Here is a 9,647-nt window from a genome sequence, read left to right as displayed (position 1 = left end):
GATCACATAATCTGGGGTGTTGTGGATTCCAAAATCACGGTATTTAGATTTATCTTGATATTCTGGACGATAATCCGAGGGATCGTTCAGCGTTATAGGCACAGTTGGTCTGTTGGCTATCTGGTTTCCATCTGCATTACTCTGTATCACTTCCATAATTAAATCAAATCCTTTGCTGAATTAAAAATGTTATTGCTGCAACAGCTGTATGCTATAAATCCTTATTGACTTTTCTGACGTAATTTTTTTTATAATCAGCTGACAATGTGCTGTGTTCTAATCTATGGGCCTACTATCTTATCGGATACTCTCGCCTAGCCTTTTCACTGCCACTGGCCAATATGATATATATATATCATGCAAGAGATAAACGGGTAAACGAACCACACATACCTTTTAATGACCTACTTAGGCTACATATCGTGTTATAACCTAGAAGCTAATTGCACAATTATTTACCAGTCATCATGTTTGCGAATACCATTTCTTATAAAAAATCCCTTTTCTTATTAAATCCTGTTTAAACTGGGTAGTATTTATAAACCATAACAACAACACGCAGTATTGTTTATATTCTTAAAGGGGATTCCCTATCTCCATCCAATCAAATGTCAGAATTGGGGGCATCCCAGCAACTTAACCAATGGGAACAGAGTATTGTCGTGTTATCTAAAAATATAACCAATCAATAATCGTATACTGGCCTGGTTCAAATTCCCTTACATATATTAATCTTATTCATGTAATAGGACCAATCAAAAAACATCATGTAGACTAAGTTCAAAGGTCGCATGCATATATTACTCTTATTATTAGCCTCTATCATCCAGACCCTCTTTGTATATGCACAGCCACGACGAAAGATTGCGTGAATTAGCATCTATCATCCAGTACCCCTTTCTATGCACAGCAACGATGTCATCGTCGGTAAGCTGTACTGGTAAATAAAATATTGTCGAAAAAATAGTCGGTAAAAAACACAGTGGAGTTTCTACCCATGAAATTTGGCTGGCCCAGCGTTTGCCAGATTACAGATCAATGATTCCCAATTCCCTGCACTGATTTAGATTATGGAGCAGGGACATGAGATCGTGCAAATATCATATAATTGCAAACATAATGCGCACCCCTTTCTATCAAAAGGATATCTTGAAACATCAAGTCAGTGGCGAATCCTCAACTGTATATTTGTACCATTTAAATTAACGCCAACTTCGCTTGTCAGCAGAACAGAGAGGATAGGACACTCCCATTTTTATAAGGACAACAATTTACGATCACAGAGATCCTTTTCAAACCTCATGGCATTGATTTTTAATGGATATCTGTAAGCATTTTACAACTAGGGCAACTGTAACAATGAACCACATCTTTATTAAAGATAAACAGAAGGATTAGAATCTTATTGTGAAGTTTTATTGAATACTGTAAAAGACAAAACACATGTACAATACGTGTTGTGTAATGGTGAAAATAATATTACTATTACAAATCTGATTGAATCAAACCAATAAGAATAACTTTTCAAACTGTTAAAACATCACTCTATAAATTCAAGTTTAATTTTAGGAATTAGGTCCTCAAGACAGTCAGATACCGACCAACCAACTGATGAATTTCCTACTGTTAAAACAATGCTGTATTAACTCTAGCTTAATATTGTGAATAAGGCCCTCAAGACAGTCAGAAACCTGTCTTCAACTGAGTAAATTATTAACAATTACACCATTTTCCCTACAGTTAAAACATAGCTCTATTAATTCAGGTGTAATTTTTTAAATAAGGTCCTCAAAAATGTCCAAAGCCCTCAAATAAGTAATAGTGAATTCAGCAATTAGTTTTATTAACTTAACAACATCACATCTTCATGCAAATTATCAACAAAAAAAGTTGGATTTATTAATCTATATTGGTCTATATATTAGAAACTACAGTTACTGTTTTATTCATACTCAATGCATTATGTCAAATGTAGCATCTTTTTAGGTGTTTTTCTGTTAAAAGTTACACCTTGGTTGGTCAAAGAGTTAAAATACTCAAATTGTTAGAATATCAACCCAAACTACATGTATCCAAAATATGTTAAAACTTATTCAACAGATGCATTTTTCTGTCTACATGACAAAGCTATTTCTCTATATTTTCAATATTGACTATTAGAGTTATATTTTATATATAGCAGGATATTGTTTTAGCAACTAAATACTAGTCTATATCTATTCAAACTGATAGAGTAGCAGAACAAGCTGGAATATATAAATAACAACATAAAAACAAAATGGACGCCAACATTATCCCATTGAAACAAAAAATACAATATCATTATTTTCATATTAACCATTATACTGAATAATTTCAAATTTACCCATCTTTTCTTACTTCAATTTAGACCAAAACATTTATCACTCGAAATACTTTAACAAGCTTATTAGATGTTCATTCCAAAAATCGAACCCTTTCAAAAAAGTTCTTAAATTTTAGTTTCAAAAAAAAATTTATTAATCAAAAAGATTAAAATTTTAACAAGACACAAAAATTATCATTTGAGCCAATCAAAGATTAATATGTTAAATCAAATTTAGCGCCAGATATAGACTGAAATTATCTCCCCTTGTCTTAATTCCTTCGTCGCTTCTTGTCTTCTTCCTGTAAAAATATAATTTAAGTTATATAATATACTATATTTACAGTCAAATATAGATTTTTATAATTGGTGAACAGAACTTTCTTTCACAGAATATTATTTCATTTGAGAAACAGAGTCTGAGGTCCAGTCTATCGAAAAATTGTACGATTTGCTGTGTTATTTCTCAGTGTAACATAACCCAATCAACTTTATTTGAGATTTTAATAGAAATATGACTGGAACAAAGTAACTCCTAATGTCCAATTTTGAAAGAGTTCTTCTAGTATGTATTGTATAATCATACGAAAATCAATAAATTTCTGGGTAGGTAAAAAACTAAAACCCACCTTTTTGGAAAGAATAATAAGAAGTCTTCTGAAGATCTGAATGAAGTCAATAAACAAGTCTACAGCATGCCTGCAATATACAACAAAAATTGGAATGGTTCGATTTGATGCATTCAGTATCCCTGATACACATAACAAAACCTTTTTCCATTACTTTAATAGCTTTGTGTTTGATTCAGGCAGAATAATATGAATAGAGATTAGGGTGATTGAAAAGTTAATATTCAATATAAGGCACTGGCAACAGGGTTAAAGTTCTAATTAAAGTTACACCTACCATACAAAGTCTTCATCTCCCATCCTTCTTTTTTCTATGATAAGTTGAGTGTCGTACAGAACGAAGGCACAGAATATGATCAGTCCACCGTATAGATTCAACTACAATAACAAATACAGTTTAGTTCAAAATCTAATATCAAACAACGACAAAAAATTGGAAGTTTGAACCTATGAATTTTAACAAGAAAAAAAATTAAGTGACAAAATTTTAAAACATGGCAGCTAACAAATAAATAAAACTCTTTTTTTCAATTTTTAGATTTTTTTTTTACTGTTTTTTAATTAAAACTATTTTAACAGACTAATATTTGGGAAAATTTAACTCAATTTAACTCAATATATATAGGAAATTTGCGTCCTAAATTAAAAACTGGATAATTACGTACGTCATATAACATCTGGGATCTGAAGAAAAGATTAGCTAGAGATGATACCATCAAGAAAGATAAACCAGACAAAATAAAACCTGAAAAAAAACAAAATTCATTATCAACTTCAGAAAAATTAGTGAATTTTATCCCAATGATCCTAAAAAAAGTATAACAATTGAAGATTATCTACAGTTTAAAAGTTAACAGAACTTATAACTACAACACTTAAAGGACAGATTCATCATTTTTCAGTGGTTGATTTGGATCCTGAATATATGTAAATAGTCTTCAGAAGTATTAAAAATGTAAGAAAATCGCATAATTCCTTCATAAATACCACAAACTAGGGATATCAATTTCTATATATGTCTTTTTAATAACACATATTTTGTTTATTCAAATGAAGATTAATATGACTAACCTCCAAGGTAGAGGAAGGTTCTGTTGTTATTGTAGAGGGCAGCCAGAGTAAAACTAATAAAGATTACAGCTGTACCAAGAAGGGCTGATGGAATGATGCTGAAAAATAATTAATCATAATCATTCAAACACTCAGACAATATAAATTTTTGAACCAAATAAGTGTCATGAATATTCATGAGTAAAGGTGGCCGCTGTGGCATCAGGAATGGGATTACAGATTCAGTTGGATATAGTAGAAGCAAATCGTGTTGAACACATTGTCCAAATGTATTCACTTCTATATTCTACCATATTGATAATCCCATCCTGCACCATACACCCCAATGGTCATGGTCTAATCACAGCTTAAAGTCAAAATTCTATTTCCCTCTTTGCTAAATTTAACAAATCATTTGATAGAAATTTGTGTTAATTGAAATGAAATAATTTACATATATCTCCCCTTCTTCAACTTCTGATGTTTGAACAAAGGTAATGAGGGAATGAGATCATAAAGCACCATTCTGATATTAATACTATAACAAACTGGTACTATTCTAGACTTACATTAGTACCTCAATACAAGACTAGTATACTAACCTGGGGTCAATCGTCATTGCCATATCTAACAATGGGCCCAGAGATATTCCTATAAAATAAACATTCAATGTTAAATTATATAACATATAAAGGAGGGGTGGGAATTCCAAGGTATTATCTTGACCTAGGCAGGATTCAACCTCTGAATTTCAGGTTAGTGATCAAGTGTCTAGCTTGCTAAATCACTGTAATCTGTAACAGGTGTTATAGTAGTTAGATGTTAATTGTGAGATAGACAATGGGTAATGAAAGACTACATTGGGTAGCTTTGTACAGTACAGAGTCTGTTACCCTAGAAAGAAATAATTTCTGACAAGTGTTGGTGTGTGTGATATGCCAACTTTGACTTGTCAAATTTTCCTTAATAACAAATGCGCATCATGCATGATTAAACAGACTTTTTCTAATTGCGTAGAAGATAGGAATTTGTGAGCATTATTAACTTAGCATATCATATTTGGAATTACCTGAGAGGAAAGTAAAGCCACTAAAAATTGCCATTCTCTTTCCTACTGTTTCTTTACTGTGATGAATAGAGGCCAGCCATATCATCAATCCTATTGAACCAATAGCTGTTAATAATCCAGCCTAATAAATAAATACACATCAAAATCAGTATTAAAGTCAGCAACAACATCTCATTTCTCTAAAGATATTCTCAAGCCTTAGTTTATTAAGTTGTTATGTCTTTATCTATATACTTGTTAACCATTATAATATTATTCATTGCTTTATAAAGACCAGAGAACCCTGGTTTAAAAGAATTGGAAAGAGGTTTTCTAAATATTCTATATATATCAGGGACACTGTTGGCATCAATTTACACCATTACAAATTTGAATCAGATGTCTGTGGTTTATGTAAATAAACTAAAACTAAGTGCTTGATGCTTTAGATCACAAAAGACCCTTTGCAATGAGTGACATCATCAAACACTTAGTTTTAGTGTAATGCAAAAGATCTAGGATTCTGAAAAAGGTAATGGAAAGAGAAAGATTGAAAACCCTTGACCTACAACAAGTCTTAAAAGTATAAATTTTCTACCTGCATTAGATTAGTAAAGAGATGAACATAGGCTCCTACAGCTGCAGTTAACATCCCAATACCCAAACATCCATATACATTCTTTAAATGTTTCTGTACATATTCTTCTCTAAAATAGATGATATAAGGCATAAAAAACTGATAATTCAATATATACTATATACACTATAGGTTGTTACAAATAAAATATACTACAGACCATAGGGCTGCAACGATTCTTGAACTTGCGATTTGATACACTATACAATACTCATCCAACGATACAATTTATTGCCATAACTATCTCGATTCATTTATTACAGAAGGATAGAGAAAATACAGTAGAAATGTGTAAAATTACTAACAATTTTGTCACTATTAAGCACTTGAGAACATTTAGTCAGAAATAAATTTTTGCAAATTCAATGATGTGAAAATCATACTTGGAAAATAAAAACATGACACAAGTTCTTATACACACAAGGATTCTGTATTATTTGTTATTAAAGGGGGCTAAGAATTAACCGTGCTAAAACAATACTATTAGTTTTATCCAACGCAATGCATTGATAAGGAGGAAAAAATCGCGGTTCATTGATTAATCGGTGAATTGTTGCAGCCCTAACAGACAAGTCTATAAATTGCCTTACACTATAGCAATTACCAGACGCATATCATTACATTAATAATAGCAGTCAATTAACTATTTGCAACCATATGCAACTAGTGATAGCTATGGTGCCATGGCAAACTAATAAAATACACCACCAAAGGTATATATTCCAAATAAAAATGGCATCTGATTGGAGAAACATTTCAATTTCTTCTTCACATGAGAAATTATATAGGGTTTATAATAATATGAAACAGGTTAAAAAATACTTTATTTATAGGAATTAGTGGCAATAGTGATGCAGGTCCTTCATTTTAATGGTCCTCTATGTCCATATTTTCAGTCACGTTTAGAGTTGGTCTCTCCACCGGGTCGTGAAATATGTGTTGTAATTTCTATTTCTATGTAGTGAAATAATAATAATATGTCCTACATTTTTTGTTTTGACTCTGCAGAGCAACTTATTTATTGACCTACTTCTACTATCACTATCAGCTCAGGCCATTGCCAAGAATGATAGCAAAGGCCTCTCCCAAACTTTTCCTTTTAAAGTTCATTTTCAGTTTCATCCATATTAAGCAAAAATGGTCTTTCATGGAGATTTTAAAATGATACTAAAAACTATGTCATTGCGATAAGGAAATAATATCTAGGCCTATTCTAGAATATACTGGAAAATACGTCACTGAAAGTGAAAATACTTCAAACAAATCTGGTTTATTTCATTTCAAATAATGGCTAAATCGGTCGAAAATTGCGATTAAAATGTTCTTCGATATACCCATTAGCGTTAAATAAAACAAATTTAAAAAAACAGAGCAGAAAAACTTACAAATTATCAAATTTGAAGAGAGCAGCTGGCAAAAACTCATTTCGGGTCGCCATCTTGAAATCTGTGAAACTATTTGCAAACAAGAGTTTTATCCCTTACATCAATGGGCGTGTCAATGTTCTGATCTTCCGACAACATCAGAGTGACACGTCGACTTCCTTGATGAAATGATGAAATGACAATCATATGTCAGAAATTGATAAAAGATGTGTCATTGTCACTAGCTCACTTGATGAAATTCATCCAAAAAATTGCATTTCATGAAAAGGGACGATTGCCTAGAAATTTCCACTTAAAGATGTTTTTAGGTTAGATCTCTACATTAGGCTATGTAAAGATTTTTTTTCAAAACGAAAAGTAAAAATCAGTGTTCAGTTAAATTAGCCTATACTCTTTTCGATTTTCAAAATCCTGTCGAGGTTCAAAGATGGGTTCCCGTATTTTCATTTATAAAAATGAAAATGCTAATACTTATATGAATAGAAAGTAAAGGTGTTCTACTGAAAAATACCAGTTTGTCTCACATGTCCATAATTAATTCATAATTAGCTAAATTAGAAGAGAATTATCAACAGAATTCCAAGGAAAGGAAAATCAAAAAAGGTCAAAAAGTCTTTTTTACATACATGGACATTTATGATTGGTTAAAACTCTTTAGTATATGCAATAAGAACATATTTATATGATGAAGAATACATGATAATTTATCAGAAAAACCAAAAAATCAAATATGTTGCTTAATTTGACATTAAAAAATACGGAAACCCATCTTCTAGGGATCTCGGTTTATAGACCCAACCACCCCATTACCCTCTGACAGTTAAATCATTCAGGAGCACCATTAAAATAAAAAAGTTTGTATCCCCAATATTGTACCTTCACTTCATTGTAGCAAATTTAGATTTTTATAAGCTTTTGCCCCCAAAATGTGTCGTAATGTACCAAATCTATTAAACAAATTTCTTAGGGAAGAACTCTCCATGGGAGGCTTGTACCTATGATGTTTGCACAGAAACTTGAAGTTGAATCTCCCCTGCCCCCACCTCATTCAGACGGTCTACTCTTATTTGTAGCTCCAGTCCCAGAAGGTTGACCCCGTATCTTCTATTGTATGTATTATATTTCACATAGATATACTATATCGGACACCAATCTAGGCAATTTAAACAACTTTTCTAGGCCAAAAGGAATAGGATTGGTGCCAAGCCGCCACCACAGCCCCTTGCTCTCTAGGCCAAAAGGAATAGGATTGGTGCCAAGCCGCCACCACAGCCCCTTGCTCTCTAGGCCAAAAGGAATAGGATTGGTGCCAAGCCGCCACCACAGCCCCTTGCTCTCTAGGCCAAAAGGAATAGGATTGATGCCAAGCCGCCACCACAGCCCCTTGCTCTCTAGGCCAAAAGGAATAGGATTGGTGCCAAGCCGCCACCACAGCCCCTTGCTCTCTAGGCCAAAAGGAAGACCCCAACCCCTTGCATGATCGATGAATGATTCTCATACATAATTACATGAAGGATATTTATTTACAAAAACGAAATACAACCAAAAAACAACAACAATCAACAGTGAGAATATATAAATTGTTATGATATAGGGATTATCCTTAAAATACAGAAATAGGAAACCACTTCGAATATAGAAAACACGTTTAGATACAACCTGATTAAATACAAAATCGAGAAATTTTGCTTCGCTCTTTTCTTTGGGTAGCCTATTTCATCTCATTCTGTGAAGACGAATGAAGTAAGTTTGCGTACAAGAAAATAAAAACAAAGCGAAAGATCTCGATGTGTATGTTAATATGAACAGCAGTAAATTGATATTGAAAGATGATCAATGAAGAGTTGGTTTTAATTAACCGGTCCTCAAAAGTCGTCTGCAAGTTAAGATTCTGGACATTTGGCGGGTATCTCCTCCCGTCAGGGCCATCAGTAGTAGCATTCCTTGGCTACCCTCTCCGATGTCTCCAAATAGAGCGTACGTTATCGGATTGGCCAATGCTGCTGCACGTCCTAAACCGGGGATTCCTCCTAAACCAGGAATTCCCCCTAAACCGGGGATTCCTCCTAAACCGGGGATTCCTCCCAAACCGGGTATTCCTCCCAAACCAGGGATTCCTCCTAGACCGGGAATTCCTCCTACACCGGGGATTCCTCCTACACCGGGGATTCCTGCAGTTGGAAAACCAGGAATTCCACCAACACCAGGAACGGTTTGTCCTGGAATTGTCTGGCCCGGAATCGTCTGATCCGGAATTGTCTGGCCAGGAAAATTGGGAACAGCTGGTTGTTGTCCGAAGCTTCTTAAGTCACAGAGAGCACCAGGCATGGTCAGCAGATACTTGATGATATTTTGCTGTCCTGAAAGGAAATATGAAGAATGTTTAATATTATATCTAATCAGTTGTATATTCTAATTAGGATTGTGTTTCTCCCAGTGTTCAACAATTCATGTTTTTTACTAATATTCCACTTTGGTTTTCCCATCAATGTCAGGAGAGTAAGTAACACATACAACGAACAACAATAATTGAGTTAAATTACTCTACACATAT

The 9,647-nt window shown here is 33.4% G+C and overlaps 2 protein-coding genes across 2 annotated transcripts; both read right to left on the bottom strand.

Annotated features, from left to right (window-relative positions):
- Window positions 1–1,389: 1,389 nt before the first annotated feature.
- LOTGIDRAFT_191852 (hypothetical protein) lies at window positions 1,390–7,157 on the bottom strand. The gene is made up of 9 exons (XM_009060469.1): window positions 7,094–7,157; window positions 5,670–5,778; window positions 5,093–5,213; window positions 4,626–4,674; window positions 4,045–4,142; window positions 3,639–3,718; window positions 3,251–3,351; window positions 2,974–3,043; window positions 1,390–2,646 (listed from the first exon to the last, which is right to left on the bottom strand). The coding sequence occupies exons 1-9, from the start codon at window positions 7,144–7,146 to the stop codon at window positions 2,617–2,619; spliced, it is 711 nt and encodes a 236-aa protein (XP_009058717.1). The 5' UTR covers window positions 7,147–7,157; the 3' UTR covers window positions 1,390–2,616.
- A 1,438-nt stretch (window positions 7,158–8,595) lies between these two features.
- Window positions 8,596–9,458, bottom strand: LOTGIDRAFT_233742 (hypothetical protein). Its single transcript, XM_009060468.1, has one exon. It carries the CDS (start codon window positions 9,419–9,421, stop codon window positions 8,948–8,950), a length of 474 nt encoding a protein of 157 aa, XP_009058716.1. The 5' UTR covers window positions 9,422–9,458; the 3' UTR covers window positions 8,596–8,947.
- Window positions 9,459–9,647: the final 189 nt, after the last annotated feature.

The sequence above is a fragment of the Lottia gigantea genome (genome assembly GCF_000327385.1).
Source record: "Lottia gigantea unplaced genomic scaffold LOTGIsca_42, whole genome shotgun sequence".
NCBI lineage: Eukaryota > Metazoa > Mollusca > Gastropoda > Lottiidae > Lottia > Lottia gigantea.
Note: the sequence above shows the minus strand (reverse complement) of the source record. Positions and strands in the feature narration are given on the sequence as shown.

Bases quoted from the DNA above. Each gene is read 5' to 3' on its own strand.
- LOTGIDRAFT_191852 (XM_009060469.1), bottom strand. From the start codon at position 7,146: ATGGCGACCCGAAATGAGTTTTTGCCAGCTGCTCTCTTCAAATTTGAT. The intron at 4,675-5,092 runs GTAATTCCAAAT...TTTATTTTATAG, and splicing joins TGGCTTTACTTTCCTCTCAG to GAATATCTCTGGGCCCATTG. The intron at 4,143-4,625 runs GTTAGTATACTA...ATTATTTTTCAG, and splicing joins GCAATGACGATTGACCCCAG to CATCATTCCATCAGCCCTTC.
- LOTGIDRAFT_233742 (XM_009060468.1), bottom strand. From the start codon at position 9,421: ATGCCTGGTGCTCTCTGTGACTTAAGAAGCTTCGGACAACAACCAGCT.